Source organism: Oratosquilla oratoria, chromosome 24, assembly GCF_046742065.1.
Source record: "Oratosquilla oratoria isolate Oo_2021 chromosome 24, ASM4674206v1, whole genome shotgun sequence".
NCBI lineage: Eukaryota > Metazoa > Arthropoda > Malacostraca > Stomatopoda > Squillidae > Oratosquilla > Oratosquilla oratoria.
The window spans coordinates 58745735-58762047 of NC_134800.1; the positions used below are offsets into that span (position 1 = coordinate 58745735).

The following is a 16313-nucleotide window of genomic DNA, read 5'->3' on the forward strand; positions in this document are numbered from 1 at the left end:
GTCATTCCTATCTACATTGTTCTGTTCTTTTAATTCAAACTCTATTAGTATATGGTCACTCTTTCCAATTGGTGTTTTATACTCCATTTTGTTCACAATATCTGGTTCAGAAGTTAATATTAAGTCTAGTTTCGATGGTTCCTCATTGTTTCTATATCTAGTATTTTCCTTAACTTCTTCCATACGGTGCCGCCTGCGTAGGCGGCATGAGGAGCAAGTGGATACGCGAGGCTGCCATATCGGCGTCTTGATTATATTTATTGTAGTTGTCCCTGCGTAACTGACATACTCTCTAAACTGGCTTCATCACATTTTCTATGGATATCAAAATTCACAGGTGAAAGAGAGAACGATCGATATAAGCGGTGACTATTTTTTATGATGTGAGTATTATGACGCAACATCGTACGTCTGGCAGCTAATGCTACCCGCGAGATTTTGGCCCGGAGTGAAGTGGTTAACCCATTGTGTTAGGGTGTATTCAATGGTCATATCCAGTAGAATGTTGCTCCAAAGTTCACCTCCCCCTTTAACTATCATTTCATCCCAGATTATGTCTTTTGCATTAAAATCACCCATGATTACTGTTTCCACCCTCTTTCAGTAACTCGTTTAGCACGATCATTGTTTCAGTAACTCGTTTAGCACGATCATTGTTTCAGTAACTCGTTTAGCACGATCATTGTTTCAGTAACTCATTTAGCACGATCATTGTGTCTTCCAGTAATTTAGAATGTTCGCTGTCCGACCACACTTGTGTTTTTGGTGGTACATACACTGCTACAAATTTTCTGCTTTTCATCTTTTGCTGTGGATGTGCTGTGTCTTGCGACACTGCTTCTGAGCCAGGGCAGTAGACAAGGTGCAGGGATGACCCGTCATCCAGGAGGTGCTAAGATGAGAGGGAGGGTGGAGGGGTGTGGAGTATATTCAGGGATGGAATGGGTGGGAATGATTTTATGCCTTTTCCTTTTTGGCTACCTCCCTTGTAAGGGGGAAAAAGCCTTGGTATATGTATGTATTTCATAATAAATTCAACACTGCCTTGGCCTTCAACAATCTTTGTCACATTTAGACCTTTTTGGTCAATATCATGACACCACCTCCCTGCTTGTCTGTTCTATTTTTCACCCAGTGGTTGTATAGACCATGTCCCACTATGCTTGTTGATAGAGGTCCTTTCAATTTTGTCTCCACTATTCCCATGATGTCAGGTTTTTCTGCTTCTAGATAGTCATTTAGTTAATAGATTCCAGAGATCATGCCATTGATATTTGTTTATGTCACTTTTTGTTTAATATTTTCCTTTCTTTTTTGGCTTAAGTTTCAATTTTTTAGATGTACCTGTTTTTTTCAGTCAAGTCCACCACTCTTCAAAAAAACTTTTTTTTTTTCTGTCTCTGTTCTCTTCTCATTTCTATCACTGGCTTCAATTCTGAGAGCTTTATCTTCCTCTTTTTCCTCATGCTGTGATGCATGGAAGGGAGTGGGTGAGGGATGGGGTATAGTATGTGTGAATTATATTTTGACACAGCCTGAAGGGGTTTCTCCTTGTCTCCTCTTTTTCTGCATGAGGGGACATTGCTTCTGACCTAGGGCAGTAGGCGAGATGCAGGGAAGACCCATCATCCAGGAGAAGTCAAGAAAAGGGGGAAGGAGGGGTGGTGAATGGGAGTGGAGTATGTGGGGATGAAATGGGTATGAGTGGATTTATGCCTTTGACATTGGCTATCTCCCTTGTAAAGGGGAAAAAGCCATTTAAACTATGTAATATATACTATGCAGCACAACATCACAGACTTTCTTTGTTTATCTATCTACCAAGGGTTTCTTCCCCTTTATAAGGGAGAGTTGTCAGCCAAGGCAAGCACCCATTGACACTCATTCCACTCCTATCCAACACCCATTTTTTTTCCTTTCATCTTAGTTCCTCATGGATGATGGGTCATCCCTATCTCCTGCCCAGACCAGAAGCAATGCACAAAGACACAGTATGTCCACAACAGGGGGGTATATCTTTATCCCTTCATGCAGAAAATAGAGAAGATGAGGATTCCCTTTGTGCTGTGTCACTATATCATCCATACACAGCCATTCTCCACTCACAACCATCCCCTGCCTTCTCCCTTCCCTACTCAACAGACATTCCCCTCATGCTCAAAGTCCCTCTCACTCCATCCATCCATCTCATTTTTAGGCATCCCCTAAAGTTCATTCCATTCATCTCTGCATAAAATATGTTGCAACAAATACAATACCTTCATGGGCATAGGCTGGGGGATTATCTCATCTTCTATCATGTCTAGCAAGCCAGTGACTGTGCTCATGTAAAGCGACAAATTGAAATCACTAAGTTTTCCTTCTAGTTTTGCTCTTGTTACAACTGGTAATATCGATTTGGCTTCCTCTGAAAAGAAAAGAAAATATAAATTCATAAAATAAATCAATATACGAAGAGATTAGTTAAGTAAAAGTGAATGACATCAACACATCAGCAAATATATAAATACTTTGGTGACTTAGTTCCAAAGTATTACATACATACACCAAGGGCATTTTCCATCTTACAAGAAAGGTAGCCAAAGTCAAAGGCATAATCCACTCCCACCCATTTCATCCCTATATACACCATTCCCATTCACCACCCTTCCCTCCCTCTTTTCTTGACTCCTCCTGGACAATGGGTTATCCCTGCATCTCGCCCACTACCCTGGGTCAGAAGCAATGCAGCAAGGCACAGTACATCCACAGTAAGGCTGCTTCATTTAATCGGCAACTGCCCCACTCTCTGTTCTCTCATACAGAAAAAAGAGAAGATGAATAGAAATCCCTTTGGGCTGTGTCAAAATATCATTCACACACACACCCTAACCCCATATCTCCAACCCACTCCCTTTCATGCATCACAGCATCATCCATACTGTGTCAAAATATCATGCACACACACTCCCTAACCCCATATCTCCAACCCACTCCCTTTCATGCATCACAGCATCATCAATACTCAACCATTCTCCATTCAGCCCTATCTTCTGTCTTCTCCCTTCTTTCCTCAACAGACATTCCCCTCTTTCCCAACACCCCTTTTATCCTATCCATCCATCTTATCCTTGGTGGCCCCCTCATGTTCACTCCATCCATCTCTACCTTCCACACTTCTTTTATTAGTTCTTCTTCACTTGTTCTTTCCATCTATCCAAACCAACCCAATACTCTTTCATCAACCGTATCTCCCAATTCCCTTTCCAGCCTCACTCTCCTCCTCACCTCCTTGTTTCTCACTCTATCCAGCCTAGTAACCCCTATCATATTTCTCAGGCATTTCATCTCAAACACATTTAAACTCCTCTCTCATGTTCCATGCTTCTGCCCCATACAGTGCTGTTGCCACAATCACCCTTTCATGTAATCTCCTCTTAGCATCCATTCCCTAATGTCTATTTCTCCAAAGTATTATGTAACCAAATAACTTCTCTTTGAAGTAAAAACATGAAAAGAAAGAAAATTCAATCAAGTAAACTGCAATCTATCGATCAATTAATCCATTGCCCCAGGTTTCTCTTGCAGGAGACCCTCACCTCCAGATCTCTCAATATCCATCCTTGTAACCCCTATCATACTTCTCAAAATACTTGACCTCAAATACATTTAGGCTTTTCCTTTCTGCCTCCTTCAAATTCCAAGTCTCTGCTCTATTTAGTGTCATGATTAGAATCACTGTTTCGTATAATCTTCTCTTGGTGTTCATCCCCAGACACCTATTTCTCATGACATTTCATTTTCCAAGACAATTGCTTGCTTTCTTTACTCTATAATTCACCTCCACCCCCACTCCTTCATTCCGTTACATATGACCATAAACACTTTAGTTCTTCACTTCCTTCAGCTTCTCTCCCTTTAAACTACCTCCAACTCTGCCACTTTCACCCCCTGTACATCTAATCACCTTACTTTTGCCCTCATTTATTTTCCAACTTTCTGTTCTCACCTAAATGCTGCCACTGTTTCAGTTTATCTTCTAATTAAGTTACAAGTGCAGTGTCATCTGAAAAACAAAGAGACTCAGTTCCCACTTCTTTCAACTCTCACTTATCAACTCCAATGCCCAGCAACTTTAAGTTTACCTCCCAAACCACCCCATCCATATACACATTGAACAACCAATGACATTACACAATCTTGTTGCAGCCCCACATTTACCTCTCTATTCCTTACTCTAAAACAAGCCCCACAACTTTAGATTGCCCCAACAGACTTCCCATTATCCTATACATCCTTACAACATTCCACATCACCTCTCAATCAACCTTGTCATATGTTTTCTCCAAATCACTGAAAGCCCAAAGATATCCTAACCTTTTGCTAAGGTGCTGCAGTGTCCTGCTTTCAAGTTGGAACTGTAAATGAATTTGAGGCTAGGTTTAATAAACTGGACAGTAGGAGACTGGACTGAACGAGTGTTGCTCCTTTCCTGTATATTACACCAAGGGCTTTTTCCCCCTCACAAGGGAGGTAGCCAAAGTCGAAAGGCATACGTCCATTCCCACCCCTTTCATGCCCACAAACTCCACTCCCAATCACCACCACCTCTCCCTCTTTTCTTAGCTCCTCCTGGATGAAGGGTCATCCCTGCATCGCACCTGTATACTACAATAAGGTAAATTTGGTAAGTACATCTGCTCTCCTCTGGGCCTCTCATACAGTATGAACTATTTTTCTTTTCATTCTGTTCAGATAACACACAAAATATTTTCACTCAACAGAGCATTAAAAGATAGAGCCCTGGTAGTCACAGCAGTGGCTATTATCTGCTCCAACAAAGTAAATAGGGGAAAGGTGATAGCTTCTGCTGCAACAACACATCTTTCATGTGCTCCTCACTAATACGTAACACAGCACTATTCTGACTGGTTCACTTGAAATAAATGCTTCAAAATCAGTTACAGTACAACTATATAACCCGCTCCACAGAAAAATGAAAATTTACATTTCATGTTGTCTGCCAATGGGCAATTCTTTTCAATTGTAAAAGACTTGAGCACTTTTCTGAGGAATACCACCCAACAAGCTTACCTGAACTACTGCTAGGCTTCGGCAAAGTTTCCTCACTTTCATTGGCTTCATGTGTTTCCAACCGAACCTTCAAGCAGCAGGCATCACCACTGCTTACAGAGTCTGACCAGCCACGACTTCTACTGCTAAATTTTGTCTGCAAATATTATACTTTATTAGAAATTTCTAAGACTGATTTGAGATATCAAACAAATCTGAATAAAAATCATCCAATACCAATCCTCCCCTTTTTTTTTCACTGAGAGAAGCTACAAAATTCCATATACTTATGAACTTAGCTTACACTTTCAAGCAACATCATGCACTTCCTAAGAAAAATGTAACACTGTAAATGCATAGATCTAGGAAAATGAGCTCTCTTCACTTCAGGTATTCATACTATACATCAAATATCAATTTCAGCTACATAAAAACAAAAAAATATATATATACCTACAGGTTTACTGCATCGAATATGCACCTTTCCAAACAAGTGATTAACTGTGCATAGTATGACTGGAAGAAACAGCTAATTTCAGATATACATAGGTAAAGAGAAAGTTAGAGAGAGAGAGAGAGAGAGAGAGAGAGAGAGAGAGAGAGAGACAGGGGAGAGAGAGGGGGAGGGAGGGAGAGAGAGGGGGAGGGAGGGAGAGAGAGGGGGAGGGAGGGAGAGAGGGGGAGGGAGGGAGAGAGGGGGAGGGAGGGAGAGAGGGGGAGGGAGGGAGAGAGGGGAGGGAGGGAGAGAGAGGAGGGAAAGAAAGAAGATAAAGGGGGAGACCCATTTTTGTATCTCTAAGCATCTAGTTTGTTCTTTAATTATTGTATGGTTTTTGCACACACTATTGTTTCATCAAATTTGTTCCAGACATCCACCACTCTGTGTGGATTTTTTTTTTTTTTTTTTCAGATTTCTTCTATGGCTATCCCTTTTTTTTCTTTGAGTTTCTTATCATGTCCCCTTGTTTTTCTTTTATCTCACTTTAATAAATCTTCTCTGTCAAGGGCTTCCATGCTTTTCATGCTTCTGTAAATGGCCAATACATCACCTCTTTCTCTTCTTTGTTCCAGGGTTGGTAGTTCCAGTTTAGACAATCTTTGTATGTCAATTTTTAAAGTGTTGGGGCCATCTTTTTCATTGCTCTTTGGATTATTTCTAATTTTTTTATATTCTTTTTTGTGCTGGGTGTTCATTGTGTTGCAGCATAATACAATCTTGGTCTTATCAGTGTGACTAATATTTTTTTTACCATTACTTCATCCAAGTAATTAAAAGCCACCTTTATTGATCTTAGAAAATTGTAGGTTTCTCCAACTATTTTGTTTATATGCTTGTCTGGTGACATGCCTTTGTTAATAATTACTCCTAGGCCCTTTTCTGAGCTAACTTGTTGTACTTCTTTTGTACCAATTTTATGTTGTCCTGACATTTTTTTTTTTTTTTTTTACCTTTTCCAAACTCCATTATACTACATTTCTTGATGTTGAATTTCACTTCCCAATTTTGGCTCCATTACCAGACTTTGTTCAGGTCTCTCTCTAGTGATTCAGTCTTTTTCTGTACTTACTTTCTTTAGTGGTTTTGTGTCATCTGCAAATACGTTCATATAAGATTCTACACCTTCATCTATGTCATTTATATATATAGCAAACATTATCGGAGCTATACTGAACTTTGTGGGACTCCACTTATCATTTCTTCCCATGTTGAGTTTTTATCTCTAAATACCACCCTCATTTTTCTCCCATGCAAAAAATCTTCCATCCATTTCAATAATTTTCCTTGTACATCTGTTGTTTTGAGTTTTCGTAATAGCTTTTTGTGTGGTATTTTATCAAATGCCTTTTGTAAATCTGGGAAAGCACAATCTGTCCATCTGTCCCTTTCTTGCATTAAATTAACCTTGAATAAAAACAAATCAAGTTTGTGGCACATAATCTTCCTTGTCTAAAACCAAATTGTTTTGGATTTAATATATTGTTTTCTTCCAGATATTTAGTCCATCTACTTTTGATAACTTTTTCACAAATTTTAGCTACTGTGCTTGTAAGGGAGACTGGTCTATAGTTTGTTGGGTCTTCCTTTATATATTGGCACAATATTGGCATTTTTCCAATCTTGTAGTACCTTTCCTTCTTTGAGTGAGCATTTTATATTTTGTTAGTTCATCTACACATTCTTTTAGTATCCAATTTGCAATTCCATCCAGGTCATGTGATTTTCTGATATCAAGGTTTATTATTTAGTCCCTTATTTCTTTCTGTGTCACATTTCTTTCATGGGAGGGAGAGGGGGGGGGACCTTTCTCCCTTTCCTTTATCCCAATTGTGTGCATTCTCTCTTGTGAACACAGATTTGAAATGTTTGTTCATAATTTCAGCCATTTCTATATCTTCTATATGTTCTGTATTCACTTAATGTAGTTTCACTATTCCCTGTTTATTTTTTAAATCACCATTTACCAAGGGAGGGTGGAGGGGTGTGGAGTGTATTCAGGGATGGAATGGGTGGAAATGATTTTATGCACTTTCCCTTTTTGGCTACCTCCCTTTTAAGGGGGAAAAAGCCTTGGTATAAGTATGTATGTATGTATTCACATATCTGTAGAATAATTTAGGTTGATCCCTACATTTGTCTATTATGTCTTTTTCAAAGTTTCTTATTTCTTCCCGGCATATTTTTACATGTTCATTTTTACATGTTCATTTACATGTTTGCCACTTGCCCACTTTTTCCATCTTTTCCAAGCTTTGTCTCTTTTGCCTCACTACATTTTTTGTTGTACCAGCATTTAATGTATACCTTTTCCTGTTTTTGTTTTGGTACATATTTATCCACTCCTTCATTAAAGCTTTCTTTTAAAATTATCCATTTCTCTTCCACTTGTGTTTCTACATTTAAGAAGTTTTCCCAACTTGATTTTTGAAAGAATTTTCAGTTTCCCAAAATCCATTTAGTTATACTGTACATCAGTCTTCCTTTTCTGTGTTTCTAATTTCTTCCCAATATTTCCTCTTTTAGTTCTAGCTCAAGTAGTATGTGGTCACTCTTCCCTATTCGTGTCTTGCATTCAATTTTATCCACAATTTTAGGCTCCGACATAAATATTAAGTCTAATTTTGATGGTTCTTCATTATTTATATATCTGGTATTCTCTTTTACCCACTCAGTCATTGTGTATTCAATGGTCATGTACAGTAGTATGTTTCCCCAAAGGTCCTCTCCACCTTTCACTGTCATCTCCCAACATATTTCTTTAGAGTTAAAGTCACCCATAATTACTAAGTTTCCTCCTTTCAGTATTTCATTTAATGTATGCCTTGCATCTTCCAACATTTTGGAATGGTCACTCTTTCCAAGAATGTGTTTTTGGGGGGTACATATATCACAACAAATTCTCTACTTTGCATGTTACTATTTTCAACTTTTATCATAATCCCACATTTTTATTTCCTTCTGTAATCTTTGTCACTAAATATAGCCTTAGTCAAAAACATGACTCCTCCATCGTGTTTTTCTTCTCTTTGCAGTGATTATATAAACCTTGTCCAACACTATATGTGGTAGTGGACCTTTTAATTTCGTCTCCACAATTCCCATTATATCTGGTTTTTCTTCCACCAGATAATTGTTTAATTCATTTAATCCTGAAATCATGCCATCTATGTATATGTTACTTTTAATTTTTTCCTTTTTCCTGTTTGTTTTCCATTTCCTGTGTTTCCTTTTTCTGATATACCATTTTCTCAGCCTCAAGTCCAGGACTCACTCACTCTCTCTCTCTCTGTTCTTGTGCTTTTTGGATAAGTTTAATTTTTTAGTGTTCTTTCTTTTTCCTCATCGCTCATTTAATTTTTTATCCATACATTTTTGTAATTTTCACTTTTTGCCACCTTTGCTATTTTTGTTAGTACTTCTTCCGCCATCATTTGAGACCTTGGTTTAATTCTTAATTTAAAGGTCTATTTTTTTCTTTAGAGTATAGTCCCATTCTATGCACTTCTATTTCTTTTTCCATCTCTTGCCCCTCCTCTTCTATCTCTTTCAGAATTTCTTTTGCTATTTCTCCTCTTTTTCTCTCAAGTATCTAGCTACATTGTGTTTTTCTTTAATACCATATACTACTATACTTTTTTTTTTATCAATTGTGTCCCTAACCCAATTTTCCTTCTCTTTCAAATAATTTAATGACTTTCGTTTTGCCTTTTCTTCCACTTGTTGTTGTACAATTTCTTTAAAAGCTATCTTTTGGTTTTCCTGGTCTACTTTCTATTGATTTTTGATTTCTTGAAGATCTGTTTCTTTTATGATATCTCCAACTTTCCCAGTCACCGCTTGTATTTGTTCTTTTATTTCTCTTTTCAAAGCCTCATTTTTGTTAGTATCATCATTTTTCATCCTTTCATTTTCATTTTTAACTATGTTTAATTCTTTTTTTAGTTCATTAAGCTCTCTGTTGGTCTCGGCATTCTGTTTTTTTTTTTCTTAACTCATTCATTCCTCTATACATTGCCCTGTATTCTGCTCTTACATCTATTTCATTTATTAGTTCTGTAATATCTTGATTTCATAGAATATTTTTATACCTAATCTCCCTTTCTAAATCTATACCTTTACCAAGTATTCTACCATCTCTTGCAAACCCAGAAAAAGGCATTTCCATATTACAACTTTTTTGGGGGGGATGACACCTAAAGGCGATTCAACACTGCTCACATCTAGTCTTCTTTTAGTTGGTTCACCATATTTTTGTCTGCCTTCACCATCCTTCATTTTAAATTATCTTTCACTTAGTGGATTTACTCTAATAAATCATTTTGGTCACTCGATAAGCGAAGCTTCTCCATTCCCATACAATACCATACTAGGTGTTTCCTCCAACTTAGCAAAAATGTGCTGTACTCCAGAGCTTGTTCTAGATGTCTGTTCCAGATGGTGGTTTGTCAGTGTGTACATGCATGTCTGTATTTACCTAGTTGTAATATACGGGAGGGGAGCTATGCTCGTGGTGACCTGTCTTTGTATCTCTCCGCATCAAGTTTTATCTTAAAATCTTGTATAGTGTTAGCACATACTGTTTTGTTGTCTAATTTGTTCCATGTATTTATCGCTCTGTGTGGGAAACTGTTCCTTTTCAAGTTTTTTCTATAACTATCCTTTTTCAATTTTTTTCGATGTCCTCTTGTTTTACCGTTGTCCCACATTAATAGGTTGTTCCTGTCTAAAACTTCCATTCCTTTCATTATTCTGTAGATAGTTAGCAAATCTCCTCTTTCTCTTCTTTGTTCCAGAGTAGGTAGGTTCAATTTGGATAGTCTTTGCTCATATGTTAGTTCGGCGAGTGTCAGTGCTAGTTTGGTTGTCGCTCTTTGTAATCTTTCTAGTTTCTTAATATTCTTTTTGGTACTGGGTGTCCAAAGTGATGCTGCATACTCGAGTTTTGGTCTTATTAGTGTAGTACGTATTTTCCTTATCATTTCTTCGTCCATATAGGTAAATGCCACTTTGATTGCTCTCAATAAGTTAGCATGCATGTATGTGTGTCCACAATTACATTAAATTTCATTTTACAAAAACATGATAACCACTTAGTAACATGTTTCTACTCACAAATTTCTCATAATAAATTCTGTGTCTTATCCACCCAGTGATTCATCTAGGGGTTCATTCAATATCTAACCTTACACAGGAATCCACACTTTCTCATAACTATCTTCCTCGTCTTTACCAATTTATAATGTAGTCATATCCTTTTGGTTTTCCTCATGAGACTTCTTCAATCATTTTGTGATCTGTGCCTCTACACTTGATTGCATTGGCTCTTTAAAATTTATAATGCTTCAGCTTAATCTACCTGTTCTATTCCTAATGGCATCTCACCTAAAGCACCAATTTCATAAACAATGGACTTGTTCTAATCCACCCATATATGTGTGGTGAGTGCTGAGGGTCTTAGCAGACCATCTGCTTTAGGTGCATGGTCTCACAGAGCAGGGTGGGTACAGACAGAAATGTGGTAAACACAGGTGCTATACACAGTCACTTTCACCATGAGAGATACAGCAGCATTCAACAGTAAACTGTATTGCTATGTTTATGTCAGAGTAAAACTGAGCAAGATATCAGTTCCAATGTAGGCCTAATTTTTTGTAATTGATGAAGCAACAGCCTGTACCAGTTCTTCAGCTTTTGCATTCATAAACCTCTTCAGGGAGACTCACTGGATTCCTGTTTGTGTTGATTAAGTGTGGAGTTATTTCCATGCTGCCAATAAGTAGGTGGACATTGGGAATATTGCCAATTGTCAGCTCTCCATGTTTAAAAAAGAGGTGGAAAAATAATGGAAGTCAACACATATGTGCCAATATATACACATACATACACACAAACTAGATGCTGAGAGATACAAAGACAGGTCACTACAAGCATAGCTCCCATTCCCATATAATACAACTAGGTAAACACACACATATATATATATATATATATGTGTGTGTGTGTGTACAAACACCAAGTGCTTGTTCCTCCTTATAAGAGTAATAGCTTGTCAAAGGCATCCATTCTCATCCACCATCCTTGTTTCCCTCTCATCTTAGCTCCTTGTGGATGAAAGGTCATCCCTGTCTCCTGAAACTGTAACCATTTCAAGCCTGCACATCCTACAGGAGTGGAATGCTGACTATTTTTAATGATTATTTTTTTCCAAAGTAGCAGCAGGGAGATTATCTCAATGTCCATACTATGGGACCACCTCCTGCAGATAACCATCACAGGTCCCTAAGTAACTAAATAAAATGGGCCGTAACTAAATACAGGATTATCTGAAGCACAGTGTAGACATGGTGCAAAACCCACTTGCTGCAGTGTATATGTGGCTGAGTATCTGTTTACAAAGCTTGCTAAAGAAGGATGTGCAAACAGCTTTTTGGGACATCGCTCATCTCTAGGGTGCACAAAACCTTGTTCAAACTAAATAAAGATGAGTGATAGTCTCAGAAGCATGGGCTACTGCTATGTCCCACATGTGAGCAATGTCCATCTTCTGGAGCCAGCATGCACATTATTTCAGTGTACAATCATGAAACACTGTTACAGTGGGACCAGTGACAAGTACTTGCATATGGTGGTCCTATAAGATGGATGTCATTAGAGTCATCTTCCTGCTGCATGTTTTCATAACTTGTCAACAAATGGATAGGAAACAAATAGATGATGGATAGGAGTAGGATGAGTGGGAGTGGGTGCCTTGGCTGGCTACCTCCCTTAAAGGGGAAAAGAAGCCTTTGGTGTATACATAGACAGTCAACGAGCTCATCTGCATCTGGAGGCACACCCCTGAAAGACTGATACTCCGTCTCTGGACTGGGTCCAAGATCTCTTATCATCTTCAACTACATTTCTTCTACATTTTCGTATAAAGACAAGAAGCAATTGCTCCCCTTCTACTACTACATTGGTGACATGGAAAAAGCCCCATGCCAGTACAACACAAGTCAACAATCCAATATTTCTTCCCAATGATCTATGGTTTCCAGTCAGTGAAATTTGAGGCAACAATCATTATCACTCAATTACAGTTCCATTATGAAATATCTCCGAGACCTGCCATTTCGTTATTCACCAGAGCCATGGGCACAAATCACTCAAGTGATTCTTTTGCTTTACAGACATAAATGATTACTCTTTATTAGTGTCACTGAGAATTTAGAGATAGAAACTCAATCAGTAATTAGTACCAATCATGGCAGTGGCAGCAGTAGTACATTTACCTAATGGTAACATACAGGAAAAGAGCTGTGTTCACGGGATCTCACCTCTATGTCTCTATATAGATGTATATTGGGAGAAAGGGAGAGAAAACTGCCTGAGGGAAAGTTCTGTTTCCCCATTTCCTTGTAGAAAATCTATCAAAATATACAGAAGACCCAATAGTTTCTTGTCTCTTGATTTTCTTGATTCAGAATGACATTACCCTTTCCAACTCTCAAGATCTTCAGGTGTTTCATGGTTGAACACTTCAAATAATTTTTTTCCATTTTCCAACTAATGCCCACCACTACAGTACTTAGTAGTCTGTCAGTCTGTTGCCTCAAGTCTCTCCTGCACGAGACCCAAAAATCCCAACCACCGGATGTGTCCATAAGTCACTCAGGAAAGAAATATTGCATTGTTGTCTAAGGACCATTAATGTGGGGCATTGAAGAATGTGGTGTTCTGTGTCTTCTGAGGTCTATTCTGTGTTGATACTGTTTTAATGTTCTTCAGCCACCCAGTCTGTAATCCCCTCCTGCCATACCTCATCTGATCTGTTTGCTCTTGAGAACAACAAATGAGTACTCTAGGGTTCCTTCTACTCTAGAAACAAAGGTCTACATTCTGTGTCTTTAACATGCATGTCTAAATTTGTCTTATAAAGGTACCTTTACAGAGGTTAGAAAATTATCTTGTACATTTGTTGTGTGGTCCATTGTATATAGGAATACATCTCTCTTTAACCCTTGATATGTATTTGCTATGATCACTGGCTACACAATTAGTTTTTTTTTTTAAATGCAATTCTATTATATTTTTTCCTAAACATTCTTGTTGAAATGTCTTACATATACAGTACATGCATCCTATAAGCCATCAAGTACTTTAAAATGTTAGTTAAAAGAGCTTACATGTGTTATTCCAACATGAGAGTTGACTTTACAGGTGTACACTATAAGAATGAGAATACTGATATCCTAAAACTTCAGACTCTTTCAATTATGCCACATTAAGTTTCCACACAAAACAGTTGGACACAATAATGCTGGAAACGGTCCTGAAAGTAAACATGATATGGGTTCCAGGTCTTACAGACTTATGCTTACAAGAATAGTTGGAAACTGAGGACGACATCAATGGAGGAAAGAATGAACGGAGGAGACATTATAACAATATCTAAATAAACCAAAGGAAAGTAGTTTACAGACATGGATCAAAAGTGGAAGACACAGAGGAAAATTTTAAAATTAGCAAAAAGAATGTGAAAAAATACAGCTTTCCAAATAGGACGACTGATAAGCAGAACAGTTTGCCAGCTGAATTTGGTGTGCGCTCAAAGTGTGCAAATGTTCAAACCACATTAGTACACAATTAGCAAGATGGGGTACTGCAAATTTCACATCAGTTCTGCAAGACACAAAACAGTAAACACAAACAGGCAAGTATACTCACATAAAACATTTATACTCACATCTTTGAATTAGCATTCCTCCACTGCAGCCTAATTCCCCCACCTTTCACAAGCACATGCTTTACAATGTGGCCAATAGAGCCCTACAACACTTTCCACTCAACATCATTGTCAATAATCCTCTTCCCCAGCATACCCTTTGAATATTTTCACTCCCAAGGGAAGCCAAAATAGGAAAGAAAAGGAAAGAGAGAGAAGGAGAGTGAGAGAAATTAGAATATGCTGTATAACATTGACCGTCTAAACACAGAAAATTTCATTCTGCCTGCAAAACAATATCATGGGAAAACTTTTGAACTTCCACATCTACCACACCACCATCACCATTTGAAAATAAAAAGGTGGCTTTTCATTACATGGATGAAGAGATGGGAGGGGGGATATATATATATAATAATAATAATAATAATAATAACAATAATATATATATATATATACATACATAAATATATATATATATATACATACATATATATATACATACATAAATATATATACATATATATATATATATATATATATATATATATATATATATATAAATAATAAAATAAACAAAACCCTAATCCACCCACACAGGAATATCCAGCAGTGGTTAGGCCCCTTCACTGAGTGAAAAAAATATATAATTTTGAGAATACCCCATCTGGGTTATTGGCTGCATGTTATTGTGAGGTTAAAATCTGCTCAGTAGCATGGAGATGATACTTAAGGGTCTATATGGGGCACCCCTATGGCCCAGAACCACACATAATTTTTGCCTGTGATAGAGGAAATTCCTGTTCATAGAGAAATGATGCTACTTTATTATACTGTGACTCTCCCTCCCTTATGCTGTCCCCCCCACTATTAATACTGTCCTATACCACTTCTTTGAATATACATTTCCTTTTTTGCCAAACCCTGTGGTAGGGGGAGAAGAATACTGCCACCAAGTGTTCCCAGTTGAGTCATAAGAGACAACAAAAATGGGATGGGGATAAGACTAGGTATCCTACTCTCTGTAATCCCAAAGGGAAAATTTCAGAGTTTGGGTCTTTTAATGTGCATGGATGTGGTACACATGAGAGTAAAAGGGAAGATATAGGCAGTATATTTGTGAGAAGATGGATATATTGGCACTGAATGAGACTAAGTTGAAAGGGAGGGATGAGTTTGAGTTTAGGAGCATAGTTGGGAGGTTGTCAGGAGTGAAGAGAGGATAAGGGAGAGGATGGTGGCTATACTAGTAAGTGAAGAGATAGGAAAGTGTGTGGTGGAGTGGACAGATTTCTACAAGGTTCTGTGGATGAAGGTGAAACTGGGAAGGGAGATGTATTTAACTAGTTGTATTATACGGGAAGGGAGCTATGCTCATGATGACCCATCTTTGTACCTCTCAGCATCTAGTTTTTTTTTTAAATCTTGAATAGTGTTTGCACACACTGTTTCTTTGTCTAATTTGTTCCAAGTATCTATCACTCTGTGTGGGAAGCCATTTCTTTTTTCAGATCTCTTCTGTAATTATCTTTTTTTAGTTTCTTTTCATGTCCTCTTGTTTTTCCTTTGTCCCATTTCAATAAATCATTCTTATCTAAGAATGGGCAAAACGAAAGAAAACAAACACAAGTGGGGATACACCAATAGCCCCCAATGTCCCTGTGGCGAAGTACAGACGATGGTCCACGTCCTCCGGGAATGTCCATTGAGTCCCCATTGCTCCGACCAAGACCTTAGGGAAGCAAATGAAACTGCCCTTATATGGACACGGTTCTGGTGCGACAAGATATGATGATGATCTAAGATTAGATTTTCATTCCCTTCATAATTCTATAGATATTTAGTAGGTCTCCTCGTTCTCTTCTTTGTTTCAGAGTTGGTAATTCTAATTTTGACAGTCTTTGTTCATATGTCATTTTGGAAAGATTTGGTGCCAGTTTTGTTGTTGCTCTTTGTATTCTTTCTAATTTTTCTATATTCATTTTGATACTGCGTGTCCATAGTGTTGCTTCGTACTCGAGTTTTGGTCTTATTAGTGTACAGTAGTTAATTTTTTTT

At 37.8% G+C, this 16313-nt stretch overlaps 1 protein-coding gene across 3 annotated transcripts in view; it reads right to left on the minus strand.

The window, feature by feature from the left end:
- Positions 1 to 16313, minus strand: part of LOC143038677 (bridge-like lipid transfer protein family member 3B) — a 99221-nt gene that overhangs the window by 7808 nt on the left and 75100 nt on the right. For all 3 annotated transcript variants that reach the window (XM_076208214.1, XM_076208216.1, XM_076208215.1), the window contains 2 exons: positions 5074 to 5209; positions 2259 to 2407 (listed from right to left, as the gene is read on the minus strand). In XM_076208214.1, coding sequence (XP_076064329.1) covers positions 2259 to 2407; positions 5074 to 5209 — 285 coding nt within the window. The remainder of the gene's footprint in view (positions 1 to 2258; positions 2408 to 5073; positions 5210 to 16313) is intronic.